General features: G+C 37.0%; 1 protein-coding gene across 1 annotated transcript; it reads left to right on the plus strand.

Moving 5' to 3' along the window:
• Window positions 1-5,930: 5,930 nt before the first annotated feature.
• On the plus strand, window positions 5,931-21,157 carry LOC133442242 (pannexin-1-like). The gene is made up of 8 exons (XM_061720200.1): window positions 5,931-6,092; window positions 9,864-10,063; window positions 10,229-10,344; window positions 12,430-12,617; window positions 16,698-16,976; window positions 17,078-17,300; window positions 20,221-20,470; window positions 21,009-21,157. The coding sequence occupies exons 2-8, from the start codon at window positions 9,883-9,885 to the stop codon at window positions 21,092-21,094; spliced, it is 1,323 nt and encodes a 440-aa protein (XP_061576184.1). The 5' UTR covers window positions 5,931-6,092; window positions 9,864-9,882; the 3' UTR covers window positions 21,095-21,157.
• Window positions 21,158-21,676: the final 519 nt, after the last annotated feature.

Consider the following 21,676-nt stretch of genomic DNA (forward strand, 5'->3'; position numbering starts at 1 on the left):
TGATTATTTTAATATTGCTGATCATGGCTTACAGCTCAAGAAAACTCAAATATCCTATCTCAAAAAATCAGAATATTCTGGGAATCTTAATCTTAAAATGTAAGCCATAATCAGCAATATTAAAATAATAAAAGGCTTGCAATATTTCAGTTGATTTGTAATGAATCCAGAATGTATTACATTTTTATTTTTTTAATTGCATTACAGAAAATAAAGAACTTTATCACAATATTCTAATTTTCTGAGACAGTCCTGTAGCAGAATTCAACACAAGGTAATTCAAAGTGCTTTACATCAACATTAAAAGCGGCAAAACATAATTAGACAGTAAATTAAACAGTTCACATAGACAGTTCTATGTTTCTAAGTGGAGTACATGAAACTGATATTATTGAAATTGTAAGAAAATTAAAATATAAGAGATCACTCGACATACACTCCATTGATACAGTAATTATTAAAGATGTTATTGATTATATTGTCAGACCTTTGAACTATGTTTGTAATCTGTCTTTCCAAAAAGGAATCTTTCCAAACAACATGAAGTTAGCGAAGGAGATCCCAATTCATAAAAATGGAGATAAACACTATATGGAAAATTAGAGACTAATATCACTTTTGTCGCAATTTTCTAAAATTTTAGAGAAATTGTTTGTGAAACAATTAAATCTGTTCATTCATAAAAATAAATTATTAAGTGAAAATCAATATGGATTCAGAGAAAGTAGAACTACTGCTTTTCATTCATTCATGCATTCATAAATAACAAATAAAATGAAATAAAATTATGATAAAAGAAAGTAAAATAATAAAGAGCACAAGTTGCTGAAAACTAAGGGCAGTAGAGTACAGCAGGTAAGTATTTCATTTAAGAGTACGCTTAAATACCAAATAAATTAAATAAAATGATAAGAAAAGAGGTAAAATAATAAAAAGCACAAGTTGTTAAAAATAAAGGCAGTAGAGTACAGCAGGTAAGTATTTAATTTAAGAGTACACTTCAGTAAACAGTAATGTTTTTAGGCCTGATTTAAAGGAGCTACAGTTGCAGCAGACCTCAGGTCTACAGGAAGTTTGTTCCACCGGTGAGGAGCAGAATAACTGAACGCTGCCTCACCTTGCTTGGTTCTGGTTCTTGGGAACCACAACAAACCAGATCCAGATGAAGCTCAGGGGTCTGGGAGCTTCATAGGAACTAACAGGTCAAGCATGTATTTTGGTCCAACACCATTCAGGTCTTTGTAGAGCAGCAGTAAGATTTTAACCTCTATCCTTTGACTCACTGGAAGCCAGTGTAGTGATTTCATGACCGGTGTAATGTGGTCCAGTAAGGAGGACTCTGGCAGCAGCGTTCTGGTCGCAAACGCACATAAACGCAGATAGATTCGTTCTTGTGGTTTTATTTTGAAGGAGCCTCCTTTGAAAAAGAAGCAACTCGGGTTTATTTTGAGGCTTGAAAGTATGGAATGCTGAAACAGTCAAAATTAAATAAATAATTCATTCATTCAATCATTAAATAAATGTACAATGAAATAAGTATGGAATGCTGAAACTGTCAAAATTAAATATATAATTCATTAATGAAATCATTAAATAAATGTACCATGAAATAAATACAATTGGAAATACATAAATATATAATTTATTTAATATACAATTAAATAATTAAATGTGTCATGAAAGAATTACATTTTGAATATTTCATTGGATATATATTTCATTATGTATATACTCATAGAGTCTCAGAGTAATCAACCACTGTGCAAAACAACAACAACAATAATGATAATGATAATAAGAATAAGAATAAGAATAAGAATAAGAATAAGAAAAATACCCACAATAATATGCTGTAACAATGAACCTTTCAGTAACCATGTCTACCTCATACTGCTGCACCTTTTAAATTGTATATATGTTAATAAAAGCCATTTGTCTATTACTGTTTGTAACTATTTAAATCTGGGTTCAGTGAGCGAAACAGCCGAAGTCAAATTCCCTGTCTAACATGTTCTTGGCCAATATTTAATTATTTCATGGCTCCTGCATAGGCTGAAGCACATCATGAATTTATTTAAACTGTCACTTCGACTAATGTATATCCAATGAAATATATTCACCATTGCATTATTTAATGAAATTATACATTTAATTATTTAATTATTTCATTGAATATGAAATAAATACGTTTTTTAATTCAGCTTTTATGCTCCACAGATCTGGAACAAACTTCCAAAAAACGGGGCTCCTTCAAAATAAAACGCACATAGATTTGTTCCTATGGTTTTATTTTGAAGGAGCCATATTCTTTCAAAAAGAAACAAATTGGGTTATTTAGCAGCTTAAAGGCGTTATAACCTTATTTAACTTTGTTTATTTCAGCTTTTATGCTCCATAGATCTGGAACAGAGTCTCCAAAAAACTGCACAAATGCTGAAACCCCCAGTTGTTTTTAAATCAAAGTTAAAAACTAATTTGTTAACTCTGCATTTGACAAAATTATTTAAACTATTCAGAATTTAACTTTAAACAAGGTTAATTTTAGTACACAATTGTCACTCTAGTGTAAGTCCAACTTTTCTTTAGTCTGCCACTGCACCGTAACTTTTTTTCACCTCCTCACTTCATATGTTTATCATGAAAATAAAAAGATAAAGATGTACTTTATTGATCTCAGGACTGGGAAATGACTGTACAGCAGCAGCATAAAATACAGAAACAAAAGAAAAGTGAAAGCTCAACCTAAATATATAAGTAGAGAAGTAATAAAAATGAATAAAAATTAAAATGTTTATACATCCTATAAATGCATTATGTAAAGCCCCTTGAAGTGCCTTGTTGCTGAAATGTACTAGACAAATAAACTTGCCTTGCCTTATTTATTGTAATAAATTCTAGAAAAACAAATTATACAAGAAAAATAAATTACAGTAAAACGAACTAAATTTAAAAAAAAACATGCTAAAACCATACAAAATATAGATATCAGTAAAACATAATGATGAATGTTATCAATACGCGCTAAAACAACACATGTAAAATCATTGATTGAATAGAAATAAAATTTCAATAAATTCACGTGAAGCATGAGAAAAATAGTAAAACAACAGAACGTTGCAGATAAAAGGGAAGGTTCAGGTTACCTTGCTCAGACCGTATAATTTAAAAATAGAGCGTCTGCATCATGAACACTAGCTAGGAATTAGTTTTTCATTAGTGGAGCCTAAAAACCCAAATATTTGCCTCCAATTGTGCTCCTAGGAGTCTCGTGTGCCTCGTAGTTTGGTAGCGAAGTGCTCTGTTGTGACAGGAACAATAAGTTATTTGAGATAAGTTGGAGCTAGGACATTAAGAAATTTAAGAAGCAATTGAAGTAATATTAAATAATCTTCCCCCTCCTGTTTATCTTCATCAGAATTCTGGTTGCAGCATTTTGGATCAACTGGAAGTTGTTCAGAGCAAGATGGGACACCCTACCAGTATGCAGTTACAACATAAAATACAACTATGTTGCAACAAATACATGGACCAGTTTTTATGCATCTTAATCTAAGATATGATTTTCCAGAGTTTAGCAATATTTAAAAGGTAAAACAAATTAGTCTCTTTGAAATGAATGGGGAATAAATAAAATAAAACCCATGAAACTCAACACGTTTAAAAATTCAACAAAATACAAAAATTCATTTCACAAATGTTAGTATTTCAAAGACTATATTGTGTTCATGTCTGTATACTCAGCCCATGAACACATTTTTAAATATCTGTTTAACTCTGAATTGTACTCGAGTTGTGAGATATAACTTTTTGTAGTTATTTCACACAGCAACCACCGAGGTAAACGTCTACCTGTCTCTTCTTTATCAGTTCTAATAATAGACTTGTATTTTAAATATCAAAAACGTGGTGCTTCCGGCGTAGATCTGCTTATTTCTGTAAACTTGACATATAAAGATAAACTATAAACTTGAGTTGCTGGAAGTTTAGGAAGACCATAATGCCCAGAATTCCTCGCGACACAGATACATCAAAAGCAGTTTAAAATGTATTTGTTTTTTTTTTAAAACCTCAGATGTTTCCACAGCGCAAGCGGTTGCTCTGATGAACTCTCACAAATAACAAAGTCTCAGAGTAACCAAACACGCTGCACCTCTCACTTTTTTATTTCTTTTGTACAATTTTTAATTTTTTATCTTGTATTTTTGCATAATTCTTGTCTGTAGGAATTGTAAATAGTAAAGTCATACTTATTCTCACTACCTCAAACTGCTGCACCTTAAAATGTTTATAATGTTTATAATTTTTGTACATAGAAATTCCACATTTGTCTATTGCCTATTTGTCTATTGTTCATTTGTTTATTGTTCACCTTATACCATAGAGAGCGAAACTACCGGAGTCAAATTCCTTGTTGGACAATGTTCGAACCTGGCCAATAAAGATGATTCTGATTCTGATTCTGATTCTGATTCTGAACCCAGTGCATGCAACCGGACACTTGTTTATTTTTTGCAATTTTATTTTCCATCAGCGTTTACCCCTTTAAATAGCCTCTTAAATGTCTGAATGTATTCTCTTTCTTATTTACTCTCATTTCTCTTGTCTGCTGGATATACAGGATTATTTTCTCCTGTAAAAAACCAGCTGTTGAAACATCCAGTTTAGAGCTGCAAGGTTGAGCTGTGAAGACTTCTGGATAATGATTTTCACTTAACAAAAAGTGTTTCATCAGTTTTCATCACATTCTAGGTAATGTGTCCATGCTACACCTGGGGCCCCACACAAAAGGATTAGTGTGACTAATAATATCCAGCACAACACAAGATATCTCTTGACTAGTTAATTAAAACACTGTCCAACTGTCACATCCTGACAGGTAATCTGCTCATCTTGTTACAATGCAAACTTCTGGCAGTTGTGACACCTACCTCAACATTTTTCGCGGATCAATCACATCCCCTAACGCGATAACATCAATCCCTTACAGTCCCCACGTCCTCCTGCAAGTCTATGTTATTTAATTTATTTGAGATCTCACCTCTCAACCCACGATGACCAAATAATCTATTACTGACCAACCTCCAACAATTATGTAAAGCTTTAATCTCTGCTCCTTATCAGAAACACAAATACACATACCGGTAATCCCTTTATTACTCTACAGGTCCCCCAATCAACTATTTATAGGTTCCTGCTAGTAAAATAAACAAATACAAATGTAATAATCATTGTATCACTATGCCGTACAGAGATTTATCCAGGTAAAGAGATTAGTGATAACATTTGATCTAAATATGATTAAGACTTAATTATTATAATTAGAATAATACCGCTCACTACTGATAGCCCCAAAAAGCTTAGTTTAAGATCACATATGTCTCCATAAATTCATCTAAAGGCATTTCAAAAATAATTTTGGACTGAACTGTGTAATTGATTGAAGCTTTTATTTTCTTTCATAAATCAGCACTTTTATTTGGTTTGATTATTTTAAACCAAAAAATCTCTTGCAACACTATTTTACACACACAAATAAATACCATACCATTTCAAAATGTATATAATCTATGAAATCCCTTAAAATAACGAAGATGAATATTTCTCTATTTTTTTAATTCACATACTGTATTGCTATTTTAATCTATTACTAGCATCTTAGTTTTCTCTTACACCATCAGTTCAGTAGCAATTTCTATCAAACTTTTGAAGAAGTAAATTTTTTCAAGTGCACTTTTGTAATTACATCTTTATTTGCAAAGACACGTTGGAAGAAAAATCACTCGCCCTTTTTTCGAGCCAATTATAAATGACCGAGCTGCAAGTGAAGGCATCATTTTCAGTAAAATCGATGCTGCGGGCGTGTACGTGAAGGCGTCTTAATTTTAAGGAGGGCGGAAGGGGTTTTGCGTCTTACAGGAAGAGGATTGATTTCGAAAGTTATTGTCCCACTTGCTGAACATCTACACCGCCACATTGTCGGTTTGCAGTCCGGGAAAAACAACTTTACTTTAAGATTCCTGCAGCCGAATCTGTTGCGTCGCAGATATGGTAGTTTAATTGATCAATTACACGCAGCGGGACCGGGTCTGTTGGTGAGTTTCGTTAAGCTCTTTTATAATAAACTCTTATGATATAACACTTCAGCTGTAATGTAATGTTTGTCAGAAGCGTTTTTGTGTAAGTCAGCCAGAGGGGATATGTGGTTATTTAAGCAACACTTGTGAGGTTAGATCAGAATACTAATAATAATGATTGCAGGTTTAAATGAGCGTTTAGGACAAAGGCGCTTGTTGATGTTGCAGATGTTACAAATCACGAGTTGTTGTGAGTCTGTCTGGCTTCATGGTTTCCCACATTAAGATCTTGAAATTGCTTAACAAGACTAACGTAGCGGATAACATATGATTCACGTCATAAGTATGTTGTTGTGGCACCAGCCCCTAGTACTAAATAAAGCTCCTGTCTGACACTGTGATTACAGTTGTTGGGGCTGGAAACCTGCAGCTTCAAACCCACAACCTGCTCCAAGGAAAGAAAGGGGATAATGCTCACTTTAAATATTAAAATCAGGTCAGAAATAGACTTGACACTGGCTGCCAAGCATTTTGTCTAGACTTGAGATACTGCATGAGGTCAGGCCCCTAAACACAGACCCAAGGGCGTAGGTTTGGTCTCAACATTGGTAGGGACGATATAACAGCATAACCTGCATGTACACTCACTGCTGGGGACGGGACATTAATAAGACCAAACAGATTGGGTGAACGGGGGTCAGGGCTGCATTTGTCACGAATATGAACCTAATTAATTGATAGGCTAAATGATCAATGCAAAATAAATCTGTATTGACTTATACTAACTTTCATGTGTATTGGTTCACCTGATACACGGTTCAATTCAAACCTTTGTTTTCAAAAACTACTAAAGAAACATTTTGAAAACTTCCAGAATATTCCAGGATTTTATTAGCAATTTAAATTGCAATATTTGAACATAACTTAAATTATATTAACATACACAATAAATACAAACTTATTAATAATCTCTTAACTATCCAGAATGCAAAAAATAAACATTTGTCTTAAGAACACTCAACATTACGAGTATTAGGGCCAAACTAAGACAAAAAAAAGAAGGAAGTTACGAGAATAAAGTCGTAAAATTACGAGAATAAAGTCGTAATATTACGAGAATAAAGTCGTAATATTACGAGAATAAAGTCATAATATTACGAGAATAAAGTCGTAAAATTAGAAGAATAAAGTCGTAATATTACGAGAATAAAGTCGTAATATTACGAGAATAAAGTCGCAATTTATGAGAACTCTGAGCAGTCTTCTCCCTGTGTTAAAATGAGGAATATTGAGCATCTTGTGAAATTATATTTTGGTATCGGTTTCACAAATAATAAGGAAATACTTTTGGCACATCAGCATGGAATTATTATCAGTATAAGGACTTTAAAGCGATTGTGCAAACAACTGTGTCTATTTCGAAGAAGGAACTACAGAAGAGTATTAGGGCCAGGCAGGAGAAAAATACAAGTTGAAATGCTGAGGAAAAAAGGCGAAATTTTGACTTTATTCACGACATTACGACTTTTTTCTCGAAGTGCACAATAAAAAAAATCTTCCACTCTCAAATTTTTTTTCTCTTGCATGGCCCTAATACTCTTCCGTACAACATTGTCTGTATAAATAAATAAATTAAATATAACTGCAAAAACAAAAATAAATAAAAATGGAACCTTCCTTCAGGTTAAACACTACTGCTTTTGTCCACAAGCACAGCCAAACTCAAATGACAGCCAATTCTTCCTGTTGTTACTTCTGTAAATGTTAGAAACATCACATTTGTTGTTGATGCATGCTCGGTTTAATTTTCTCTATTGTTTCACTTCCTTCTGCTGCTGCGTTATTATCATTTTATCCCCCACAGGGGTATAAATCACCTGTTTCATAAAGATATAACATTGATTAACTGCATGATGATTCAATGTTTGCCGTTACAACAACGTCTGCCACAATATGATGTTGACTGGATTTGATTCAAGGAGCTAAGGATCAATATGAAACCAAATTAAGGAACACAGCAAGGAACTAAAAAATAATAATGTAAAATGTAATGTAACCTTCTCATTGAAACAAATGAGGAAGTGTGTCCAAACTTTTGGTGTGTACTGTATATAAACATGTATTGATGAGGATTACCGGTACAAGTATTGATGTCTTGTGTTTTCGTTTTGCATCATTGCTGTTTGATCATTCATTATTAAATGGATGTGTCAGTGAAGATCAATACCAACTGTTCATTATTAGAGACGCTTGGACACTTATATTTGTTTAACTTCACTTCCACAGTCTTCTAACCTCTAATTAGTCTTATAGGTTTGGTTGCAAAGGCAAACATCACAGCGTTAAGGGAGGGGGATTTTCAGATCTGCAAATATAAAGCAAACAGGTGGCCTCTAATAACTCTAATGTATCGCTAAAGAAAAATATTTCAACTGTGGCTATGTGATGCACATGTGTCGCCAACAATAATGAGATTCAGGCCGTGATTGTTGGTATTAAAGGGCTCACAAGTGTCCGTCGCAGCAGCTGCAGTATGAACTAATGACGCCATGGATACAAAACTCAAATGAATAAAAATAGAAATAATAACAGGCCGGGTCTTTCCAGTCTTTGGGGCGACCGGGAAGCATGAACCCAGTGCAGCGTCGGGTTTCTGGTTTCGGCTGGTATGAGGGAAACCCAAAATGCTCTCATGCTGTCGTGGCCCATCAGAGTCATCGGTGGACACGCAGTGTATCTGAGGGGATTTTCTGCTCAGCCCTGCTGTAAAAAGAGTTTATCTGAGTCGAATCAGCCTTGCAACAGCAACAAGGCGTTTCCATCCTCAAAGTCAAAGCTGCAGATCAGTTAACAGTTTTTATGTCGACACCACACCAAACTTTAAAAGTTTGTAAGTTAAGAAACATTCAGTCAAGAGAGTCCAGCTCTAATCAGTCCCTTCAGTACTGTTTCATTATGGTCTTTGGTTAGCTGAAGCTCATGACCTGCATCTTGGTCCTGGTTAAAAACCGTCCCCTTCCTAGAAATAAGCTCTGTCCACAAAAATGCTTAATTTCTCAGTCTCTCCAGAGGAAATTGGAAACGCATGACATGAACATGTGATTAGGCATATGTGTTGTTCCAGGCTTAAAAGGTAAAACAACAAATGTTGCATCAGGTCATAATGGGCTGAGAAGTGGAGATTTATCTTTGACTTGCTTTTTAATTTGCATGAGCAAATTTGCATATTTCTAAGTGAAGCATATGAACCTTTAGTGGAGAAAAAAAGCAAAGTGAATAAAACTCTGAAAAGACAATGATGCAATTTAAAACATTATACTTTAATTATGTGAGGATGAATTAGGAATGGGCGATATTTTACCGTTCACGATAAACCGTCAAAAAAATTCCCCATGGTAAGAATTTGTCATCTCACGGTAAAAACGATAAATTGAGGAAATGAGCCTGAAAGAAAGAAAGAAAGAAATGAGCCAGAAAGAAAGAGAAAGAAAGAAAGAAAGATTCCCGTTGATGACACTTTTTGTATTGGTATTTTTTTATCGTTATCGGGATAAATGCCAGAAATTATCGTGATACATTTTTTATTCCATACCGCCCATCCCTAGGATGAATATGCGATTGCTCTGTTCATCTGTTTTTGTCTAAACAACGACTAAAACGTACCACCAGACTGGTTCAATCCACTTTCGATGTTGAATCGCATAATCAAATAAGAAAGGCAGCTCAGAGTGAATTGATGCAATGTCGGGATCATGACAACACAAGCGGTTTCTTGTTCTCACACTGCAGATAACAGCAGGGCGGCGAGATGGCCATCGCTCATGTGGCTACAGAGTACGTCTTCAGCGACTTTATGCTGAAGGAGCCAAGCCAGGCTCGATACCGCAACGTCCGAACGGAGCTGGCTGCGGACAAGATTGTGACCTGCGTGGCCGTGGGGCTTCCCCTCCTCCTCATCTCGCTGGCCTTCGCTCAAGAAGTCTCAGTTGGTGAGTCCAGATTGCAAATTCTTTTTCAAGACCAGATCCAGTAAAGTAAAGGTCCAGATCTGCTCTGTTTAAATGACTGTAGTGTACGTTCAAGGAGATGTTAAACCCATCACTGACAACCTTCTTCATTTTGACTTTAATATCTGATTTTGTCTGTTCTCTCAGGTACTCAGCTTAGCTGTTTTTCTCCCAGTAACTTCTCCTGGAGGCAAGCTGCGTATGTGGACTCGTACTGCTGGGCAACTGTTCACACTCACACGCTGCCTTTGTGGCTACACAAGGTACACACACTCAGTAAAGCATGAGTGTGATGGTGAACTTGTCTTAACATGCATCTATTAACAACGAGCTGTACTTAAACTGCCGTAGTGTTAAAAAAATAATAATAATATTCCAGCTGCAGGCAGTGGGATGACAGTACTGTGCAAAAGTATTAGATGGGCTTGAAAAAAATGCTGTAAAGCATTTACGCTTTCAAATATAACATTTAATTGTTAATTTTTACCTTTTTACAAAATGCAAGGTGAGCGAACAGAAGAAAAAGCTAAATCATCCTTCGCCTTCAAAACGGCATCAGTTCTTCAGATCATAGTCGGGTTCACGATTAACCAATTACACCAAACAAGTGCTAATGACCTTCAGTTTCATACGAAGGTCAAAACACAGTCATGAACTGAAACAGAAACAACGGTGAAACTGAAACTGTTTCAAACTTGTTGAGGAAAGGTCAAACTGCTGCCAAGGTGAGGTTGTTGAGGGCGGGGTCGTGTCACAGGTCATGCGGCAGCAACAAGTCGCAAGGCATTTAAAAGGAATCACCAAGCTCTCTCCAGGGCGAAGAGCTGAAAGCGATGACAGGATGTACTGCTGACACTCCTTCGCTGAAGTATTAAGACACGGGTAACGTTGAGGACCATAGACACGGCTGTCAGCCAAGAAAACATTGCAGCACAGGAAAGACACCTTGTGCTTCCTTAGGAACCAGTGAGATCCAGGTATATCCAAATACTGTCTGGATAAGTCAGACCAGAAATGGTCAGAAACCTTCAATGTGAAGACAAAGCTAAATAACTCAATGATGCATGAAAACATAGGATCTGGGATGGCAGCAGGACAACAACCTCAAACACACAGCCAAAGAAATCAGGAGGTATCTTTAGCTTTAAAACAAAAACAGTAAAACAAGGAGGAATTCTGGGATTACATGAAGAAAGAGCCTCCTAGAAGTTTGGAACTACCTACCTGCTGAGTACAAGCGTTACCTAAAAGAGCCAATGCTGTTCAGAAGGCAAAGGATAGTCATCCCAAATATTGATTAGATTTTTTTTTCTTCTCTTCACTCACTTTGCATTATATACATTGACAGAAAATCTGACAAAACAAGGATTGAAAGAATTATTTTGCAGCATTTCTTTATTTCTGTTTAAAACTCACATGGACTGCAGACTGGTGGATTTAGCACACAGACTCTTGAAATGGTGTCATTCTGTTGTAATATGTGCAGAATTTGGTTTTGCTGAAGTTATCCTCTCAAAAAGTGAAAACTTTATTTGTATGTATCCATGCAGAACTTCCTCAAGACAGTTAGAGCTTGAATAAAGGCATTGCTGCTGGTGTGGGTAGAGAAATCTGCAAATTATCAGCAAAACTGAATTTAAATTAATTGAAAGCAATTGAAAATAATATTTCAAAAAATATGTTTGTTTTTTTGGCTAAATGGCGGACAGGAAACATATAATGCAAAAAGAATGGGGCCCAAAATAAAACCTTGGGGTACCCCACATTTCTGGGGGTGATGCAGCTGATGTATGTTGGCCCATGTGGACAAAAACAAACATTTTTTGTCAAATATGACTGGAACCAATTGACAGTTGTACTTTTAATGCTCACACACATTTCTAGTCATGACAGTAGTGTTATCATCATTCAGTCTCTCTAATGTCTAAAGTACAGGAATGACATGATTTACAATGAGTGCTTTGTTTTAGATTTAACGCAGCCCACCCAGTGCTACAGAAACTGTTTTATTCATCCTTTAATCTTGAATTTTCCCTTTTTCAGACACACAAGAAAAATGACAACTTTTTAAAAAGGAACCTATGACATCATGAGACCTTAGGAAAGAAAACACATTTGCAAATCCATTTCAAATGAAATTTCTTATCTAGCACACATGGATAAATGCATTTTTACGTGTATTTCTAGTCTATGTGTCAAATTGGCATGAGTATTGTCTTTTTTCTAAATGAAAAATCAACAAAAGTCTAAATTACTAAAAAAAAAAAAGCAGTATTTCTAAATTATAAAGACATTTCTGTTGCTCGTCTGTTAATCTACTTGTCGTCTCCCATGCTCTGTCTTCTCAGTTCTTTCCATACATCCTGCTGCTGGTGGCGGTGATGATGTACACCCCGGCGCTGTTCTGGAGATTTTCTGCGGCCCCGCTCCTGCAGTCGGACCTCGGCTTCATCATGGAGGAGTTGGACCGGTCTTACAACCGCGCCGTCACTCTGGCTAAACATATGGCTACCTCAGATCTACCCACTTCAGACAGGTACCCTTGAGCCTCATTTCCACTGACCGTTGATGGGAGTGTGGGTTAGAAAAGTGGAAGGAACCAGAAGGACAAATGTGAGCCCATCCCAGCTGTTCACTCATTACTTGATTTCATTCAAAGCGTCTCTCTAATATAACCTGTAGTGGATGTGGGTGTCCTTGTAGTGTGATGAACACATCTCCTGCCAGTGGAGAATGATTCAAAAAGTCTGTCCCGGGAGGTACGACGTAGGGCTGGGCGATATGGACCAAAAGTCATATCTCGATATTTTCTAGCTAAATGGCGATACTCGATATATATCAATATTTTTTCTGTGCCATAATTGGCGTTTCCAAAAAAAAACAGTCAGTTTTAATACAAAGCCTTGTGCCAAATGTCACACAGGTACCTTTATTAACAGAGGTCTGCACAATATCAAAATGTATAAAACAAATGAAATCAAAATAAACTGCCTGCATATATAGAATAAAATGCTTCTTGAATAAAATAAAACAAATATCCCTTTCCTGCATAACAATTAAATTCAAATACACTGTGCAATTAATACAATGTAGACAGTAACAGGCAGACTTTTCCAGAGGTTGACAGTTGTGCAAATCTCAAATAAAAGATTCAAGTCAATTTGTCACAAAATAAGCTATATCAAAATCATAAAAAAAAAAAAAAATTAAATCTATATAAACGATATTGTCTCGTACCATATCGCGTTTGAAAATATATCGATATATATTAAAATCTCGATATATCGCCCAGCCCTAGTACGACGGCTCATAGTCCTGTGGTATCGAGATCCTGCACAGATGGCAGGACTCAGGCAATCACCGTTTGAGCAGGCTGATAACTCGCTGCCGTATCCCTTTGTCCTTGTTAGCAGCAGAGGCGTAGCAGATGGCGATAGTAAAAGTGAAGGTGGATTCAGTTCACAGTCATTGTTCTTGGCAAGTGAAACTTTTTTTTTTTTTTATGACCTTGCTGGGGATTTTTATGTGACAGCTGATGCTCCGCCCCCACCGTGGGTCTGGGCAGGTTGTGGTTTCTAGGAAACTCCCACCCCACATGGGTGACTGGGGAGTCCCCTCTGGAGGATTCTCCCCAAGTGTGCTGTCGCCACATCATTCACTAAAATGAGCTCCGGAGCAGAGTAGGCGAGCGCTGAGGGAACTCGAGGGTTCAGAGAGCGAGAGATGCGTTTTGTAAACCTGAATTATGTCAGACAGGAAGTCTGTGATCTTGCAGGTGGAGTCATGTCAGGTCATCTGTAACAGAGCGGGATTAACAAGAAGGACAAACAATAGACCAACATTTCATGATCTAAGTTTGATTCTGTATTATGCAGGACTTTCATGACACTTAGAGGAATAATCTTTGAGAAGCTTTTTATGATTGTAGAGAGATTGCATATTAAATAGGAACTATAACTAAGGTTCAAGATGAGGTGATAAAAGTGTTAATTATTTGCTGAGATGTGTAAAACTTTTACACGAAGGGTCAAAACATTAACCTGTGATGTGATTTGTGAACCTCTTCGGATCCATCAGTTTTCTTTCTGGATGTCTGTCAAACAGGTGGCGTTTTGAATTTAGTGAAATTACCTCCGTCACTCTGCTTCCTCTTGAGGTCTTTTATTTCACTTTCCTCTGCAACATGTTAAAGCTCTCTCTCTCTCCTCGGGCAGCGACCCCATCGGGGGCTGTTTTAACTACCCGCTGGTGGAGAAGTTTCTTTTTTTTGTGATCAACTATTTTTTATTATTTTGTTGATGCATACAATTAAATCGAACAATTATGCACGTAATTGTATAGCAAAAACCTTGAAATCACCTGTCCCCCCACCCACCCTGTGGCGATCCAACAAGAGAACAATAACACAACAACAGGACAAAACAAGCAAGACAAGAAAACCAAGAAATTTTTTTTTTGATAAATGTTCATACATGTTCAGTTCTTTCAGTTTTTCAATGGCATGTGTTCATATTTTTAATGTCCTGGGTCCCGCACCATGAATTCTTGCCACTGAAAGTTCCATATGTAAAATGTCCATAAACAGATTAAACCAGTGACATGTTGGTGGTTTCCATTGAAGAACAAGCATTTTTTTAGCGGCTGTTAATCCTGCCAGGTACACAACTTTTTCTTTGTATTGTAAATTTAACTTGAGAGTCATCATTAATCAGGAGCACCCTGGGAGAACATGGGATTGCCTTTCCAGTGACATTGGATATATATATATATATATATATATATATATACCGTATTTTCTGGGCTATAAGCCGCATCCGCTCTCTTTTTTTTAAAAATAATTAAAAAAAGATATACAAGCCGCACCTGCATACAAGCCGCATCCGCTCTATTTAAAAAAAAAAAAAAGATATTTCAGCCGCAGATATTTATGTTGTTAGATTAGATATTTACTACATGTACAGAAGGATTGAACTGTAAATGATGTACATGTTTGTACCTAAATAGATCCTTTCCTAACAGTGTCTTTTAACACGGAAGCAACTTTGCTGATTAAAACGGGACAGAACCAAGAGAAAATAACCAGTATTTATTTATCTATTTATCTGTTTGAAATCTGCTTCTACCTACTTCTATCTGCTGAAGAAGAAGTAACGTATTCTTCTTTGCATTTATTTTGTCTTAGATTTTATTCTAATTCCAGTTAGAGCGCCCCCGAGCGGTGAAAGAAAAATCCACAGAATAGCTGCACCTTTGTATAAGCTGCATGGTTGAAAACCTATGAAAAAAGTAGCGGCTTATAGTCCAGAAAATACGATAAATACCATACATACATACATACATACATACATACATACATACATACATACATACATACATACATACATACATACATACATACATACATACATACATACATACATACATACATACATACATACATACATACATACATACATACATACATACATACATACATACATACATACATACATACATGCGAGAATGATAATACAGACGGGCATTGCCAAAACATGTGAAGGAATTATCCTGTGGTGTTACTTGAACAGAAACTGCAAAGAGGATAATTGATTTTGTTCATTGCATGTTGTTTTTTGGTGTTAAATAAGTTCTATGCAGAAAGTTAAAATGAATAAACTGGTCGTTAGGATTTTTTGAGGAAAGTTGTAAGTTGGTGAAAAGGTGTTTCCAGGGTAATTCATCAGAGATTAGATCAGTTTGCCAACGTGAGTAAGGTTTTTATATGTCGACTTGAGAAGCAATTCATACAATGATGAAGCTAAGCCTCTGGATTTATTGGCCTTGACAATAACCAAGTGGAAAGGCAGTGAGTTCAGTTTTCTGTCCCAGGGTACTCTATACGCTTTCATCAAGGATCTCAGTCTCAGATAAAAGAAGTACCAGGTAGATCATATTGCAGTTTGATGTCAAGAAATGTACACAGACCTTCATCTCCATAAAGATGTTTAAAGTATGGACTCCTCTGTCTGTCTGGTGCAGGGGTCGGCAACCCGCGGCTCTAGAGCCGCATGTGGCTCTTTAGCACCGCCCTAGTGGCTCCTGGAGCTTTTTCAAAAATGTTTTACCTTTTTTTTTTTTCCTTTTTTTTTCTTCTTTTTTTCTCCTTTTTTTTCTTCTTTTTTTTTCTTCTTTTTTTCCCTTTTTCTCTTCTTTTTTTCCTTTCCTTTTTAATCTCGACATTTCGACTTTTTCCTCGACATTTTGACTTTTTTTCTCAAAATTGTACTCTAATATTAATCTCGACATTCAACTTTTTTCTCGACATTTCGACTTTTTTTCTCGACATTTCGACTTTTTTTCTCAAAATTGTACTTCAACATTAATCTCGACATTTCGCCTTTCTTCTCGACATTTCCACTTTTTTCTCAACATTTCCACTTTTGTCTCAAGATTGTACTTCAACATTAATATTGACATTGCCTTCATTCTAAGGCTTATACAAAACTTTTAATTTTTTTCGGCTCCAGACATATTTGTTTTTTGTGTTTTTTGGTCCAATACAGCTCTTTCAACATTTTGGGTTTCCGACCCCTGGTCTGGTGCAACATGTTAAAGCTCTCTCTCTCTCCTCGGGCAGCGACTCCATCGTGGGCTGTTTTAACTACCCGCTGGTGGAGAAGTTTCTGATGACCAAGCGCGGCTCGCGGGCGCTGCTGTTCCACTACCTGCTGTGCCGCGGCATTACTCTGGTCATCCTGCTGTGTGCCTGCATCTGCCTGGGCTACTACCTCCGCCTGGCCTCCGTCAGAGACGAGTTCGGCTGCACGCTGCGCTTCGGCCTGCTGGCCTCCGACCCCACCGTCCCCGAACAGGTCCAGTGTAAGCTCATCGCCGTGGGAGTCTTCTCTCTGCTGAGGTATTTCTTTGCGCAGAGTACAGTTTAGTCTCGATTGGGAAACGGACGGGGGCGAGCGTTGATTACATCAAACGGCTGTCTGTCTGCTTTACTCCTTCCAGCCTTGTCAACTTGGTCCTGTTTGTTGCACTGATCCCAGTAGTGATTTATGCCGGTCTCCGCCCCCTCGTCTGTCAAGGATATGCCCATTTCCTGGAGATCTACCAGTCGCTGCCCACCGTGAGCGTCGGGCCCTCCCCTGACGGCCAATGGGACGATCTTTGCCTCTACCTGCTCTTCCTGGAGGAAAACATCAGCGAACTGAAATCTTACAAATATATGAAGGTATATTGGATTGTCGCAGCTTTTAAAGTTTGTCAATTACCGGTACACAAAATACATCACTGTACTCTGCACTAGGGATGGGCGGTATGGACTAAAACATTTTTCACGATAATATCTGGCATTTATCTCGATAACGATAAAAATGACGATAAAAAAAATACCAATTCAACTCCACCTTTTTAACTATAAATCTATCACCACATTCAGTCTTTGGAGCCCCCAAAACACTGCTCTAAAAGTTACTAAATGCTACTAAACTACACCAATTAGATTGAATTAATAAAAACCAATTAAATTACAACACCTGTACTGCAAAACTGGAATGACTCAGATCCGCCATGTTTGTTACACAAACACGGATTTTTCTTTCTTTCTTTCTTTCTTTCTTTCTTTCTTTCTTTCTTTCTTTCTTTCTTTCTTTCTTTCTTTCTTTCTTTCTTTCTTTCTTTCTTTCTTTCTTTCTTTCTTTCTTTCTTTCTTTCTTTCTGGCTCATTTCCTTCCTTCCTTCCTTCACATACGTTGTGCGTGGATTTAACGCAGAACCATAAATCAGCTTTACACAAAAACATCATCAACGGGAATTTATCGTTTTTACCGCGAGATGACAAATTCTTACCGTGGGGAATTTTTTTTTGACGGTTTATCGTGAACGGTAAAATATCGCCCATTCCTACTCTGCACATCCCATCCCATCTTTTAAAATGATCATACTTTCTGATCGTAACCTAAAACACGTATTTCCCATCCGTGACAGCATTTGAATGGCGATGGAGAAAAATTTTTTTGCTCTCTGCCACAGACTGGATTAGTTTGCAAGGAGAAATAAGTTATTGCCTCAAGCACGAAGCTGTGGGAGACTCTACTAGTTCTTCATTTCATTAAAGTAGTTTCTATGTGTGGACAGTTACGGCATTAAGTTTCATCAAAAAATTGTTCAGTCGTGTGAAAAATCTACGTCTTCAGTTCTAAGGTTTTGCATTTCTGAACATAATAAGCAACCAACAAATTGAAGTTGAACTGGAATGATGAGTCGCCCAGGTCATTGTGGAGGACTTTTGGGTGAAGTTTGCACCCATTTGATAAAGCACAGCTCTGTTTTCAGTCTGCTTGAGGTCTGAACTTTGACTGCTCCGCTGGAACGTCTTGAGTGTCGGGGCCACCGTCCTGCAAGTCTTAGCTGTAGCTCTGCAGAAACCACCCTGATCTAAATGAGTGGATCAGCTTGTCATCGAGGCCTACACTAGTCTCTCTCAGTGCTCCACTAATTTGAGAAACACTTCGTCTTTGTCTTGTTGCATTACCAGACAGTTTTCTTTTTTTATACTGATGGCTTTATATTTGTACGACGGAGTATTAGGGCCAAACTAAGAAAAAAAAAAGGAAATTACGAAAATAAAGTCATAATAATATGAGAATAAAGTCGTAAAATTACGAGAATAAAGTCATAATGTTGCGAGAATAAAGTCGTAATATTTTGAGAATAAAGTCGTAATATTTTGAGAATAAAGTCGTAATATTACGAGAAAAGTCGTAATATTACGAGAATAAAGTCGTAATATTAAATATATTATAAATATATAAATATAACGTCACAAGATGCTCAATATTCAACATTTTAACACACTCTTCCTGTTAGAGTTCTCATAAATTACCACTTTATTCTTGTAATATTACAACTTTATTCTGATAAATTACGACTTTATTCTCGTAATTTTACGACTTTATTCTCATAAATTACGACTTTATTCTCGTAATGTTACGACTTTATTCTCGTAATGTTACGACTTTATTCTCACAACATTATGACTTTATTATCGTAATGTTACGACTTTATTCTCAATGTATTATGACTTTATTCTCATAATTTCAATTTTTTTTTTTTGGTCTTAGTTTGGCCCTAATACTCCGTCGTAATATTTGCCTCTTTGGTGTTCAGGGGAGTTTATGGCGGTCATGAGGGCTGCAGAACAAGCTCAAGTCATCCCCTCCACCACTGAGCATGACAGTTGCTGTGAGGTGTTTATGCTCATGTGCTGTCTTTTTGTTTTTTTGTTTTTTTGTTTTTTTTACCATGTACATCCCTGTGTATTATAACTAAACATCTTCACTTTGGTTTTGTCTCTCCACAATACATGGTTGCAGAAATCTTGTGGTTTATTCAGATGCAACGTTGCAGATCTGAGCCCTGCTGCTGACATGTTTCAGAGAGTAAAGCTTTTCTTTGATGACATCTTTTTTCAGTCTTTCTTTTTTCTTTTTTTTGTACTTTAAAGAATGTTAAAGTTTACCGTGCTGATCTGAGGACTGTAGAGTTCATGGGGGGTTTGTATTTCTGAAAGGTCCTTGAACCCAGACCTCCTGAAGGTCTGATGTGAATTTGCTGAGATGTTCTTCCCCGGGAAGACTGGAAGCAGAGGAGTTTGGGGAAACAGTTGCAGAAGAGAGTTATCTGAGATTGAAGAGTAGCAGCTGGATTAAAGGGAGAGGTTTGCAAGACGGTACTCAGTGGCGCTGATTGAGAGACAGAGTTGAAAATGTTAAGATTTGATTTGAGAGTAATTAGGATGGATAGGATTTAAAAACAAGGATGCCAAAGTAAAAGCTGGATCGAGATGATTGGGACACATAAAGAGGAGGGACATGTAGTTTATTGCTCGAAGGGTAATGAAGATGGAGCCAACAGACAGGAGAAAAAGGGTGAAGATGACCTCTCTGGATGTGGTGAAAGAGGAAAAAGAGGAAGATGCAGACAACCCTTGAATAGAAAAGCCGATAGAAGGAGAAGTTGGCTTCGGTTTTGTTGAGTGAATAATAATAACATAGGGTAGTATATCTTTCTTTTTGTTGCTCGTAAATGTTTAACTCTTTCCGACGGTCGCTGTTTTCCTCTCTCTAATCCTCCATGGTTTCTCCCTGCAGGTGTTGGAGATGTTGAAGAAACAGGGCGAATACGCTGATGAAAACTTTGACGTGCTGGGTCTGCTGCAGACTCTCTACCTGGTGAAGATGGACAACGTCGATGGAAGAAAAGGCTCCACTGAGGCAAGGAAGCTGGACGAAGTGAAGATAGATGCAACAGACGCAGCGGCCAGTGAGCGAGCAGCGACGAAGAACAACCTCAGATGCATGAACTCTGGGAACGACACCAAGATAGAAACAGAGATGAAAGGTGGGCACATTTAATTTTTTAACAACATTAAAAAGCTTCACTGGTATCATTTAACACTGAATTGTTTCTGCAGCCATCTTTTTAATGACATTTTAACCGGTTCTTCTGTATAATGACACACATTCATTTGAGAGGTGGAGGAAAGTTTGCAGGCCTGCGTGACGGGATAGCTGTCATCAGTACCCAGAAAAACTGGTTTATTAAACAGGAATATTAAACACGTTATTACATCTAAAAACTATCTGATACTCCCATAGATTTGGGATTTCCTTTCTTACACATAGATCTGACTGATATTGCCTCATAGGTTTTTTTAAATGTCTTGCATTTACAGTAGTTTTTTATACAGATCTAACAAATCAAAATCTGCGTATTCAGTTAAGGAACAGCATATTTGTGTTCAATTACCAACATTAATGCAAAGATATTCGAGAGAGCAACGGGAAATCCCAAGCTTTGTACACGAACATAAGTAGTCTAAGGACAGATTTTCAAAATAAAAGCTCTTTCATGTTCATTGTGATGCTTTTATTTTCAGAACTTAGTCCTTTGCTGCCTGGAAACAGTGACGGGACGAGCGGCAAGGCTGACGATGCTGGGACTCTTCGGCAGCGAGTGGTATGATATGGAGCAGCAACTCGTAACACCTCTGTCCTGGAGACTGGATAAAGATTGACGCTCCTTCTCATCCCGTCTGTGGAACTACCTGACCGGAGTGTATGGATTTAAAAACCTGGATTTTGTATTTCTTTAAGAAGAAAGAGAAGAGGATAAGAGCATTATTAACTGACAGTTTCAATCTCACATTGGTACAGACTTAAGTTTCCCTGAATTTGCTGAATTGTCACATGTTTTTTGTGACGTGATGGTTGAACCACTACACGACTAAAAGATGCTACTCCTCCTTTTTGTTGCATCTACAGCAGAACTGAGGATGTTTCTAGACAAACAAAGCAAATCTTGTGTTCAGATGTGATGCATGTTTACAATGCTGCCAGGGATCTGTGTGTTTTTAAAGGCTTTGACTCTTCTGACTCGCATCACCAGCAATCAGATACACAAGGTGGGGATTTGTTTTTCTGTTTTGCCTCAAACTGACCTCTGAGCAGCTGGTGTTTCGTTCCAGTTCTGTTATAACACACTGCTGATCCCTGACAGTATGCAGATGCTGCTTGAGTACACTTTTAACACGTCGTTCCATTTGAA

This window comes from Cololabis saira, chromosome 4 (genome assembly GCF_033807715.1).
Source record: "Cololabis saira isolate AMF1-May2022 chromosome 4, fColSai1.1, whole genome shotgun sequence".
Taxonomy (NCBI): Eukaryota; Metazoa; Chordata; class Actinopteri; order Beloniformes; family Belonidae; genus Cololabis; species Cololabis saira.

Excerpts from the sequence above, each read along its gene's own strand:
- LOC133442242 (XM_061720200.1), top strand. The coding sequence starts at position 9,883 with ATGGCCATCGCTCATGTGGCTACAGAGTACGTCTTCAGCGACTTTATG. Across the intron at positions 10,064-10,228 it reads CGCTCAAGAAGTCTCAGTTG|GTACTCAGCTTAGCTGTTTT; the intron begins GTGAGTCCAGAT and ends CTGTTCTCTCAG. Across the intron at positions 17,301-20,220 it reads AATCTTACAAATATATGAAG|GTGTTGGAGATGTTGAAGAA; the intron begins GTATATTGGATT and ends TTCTCCCTGCAG.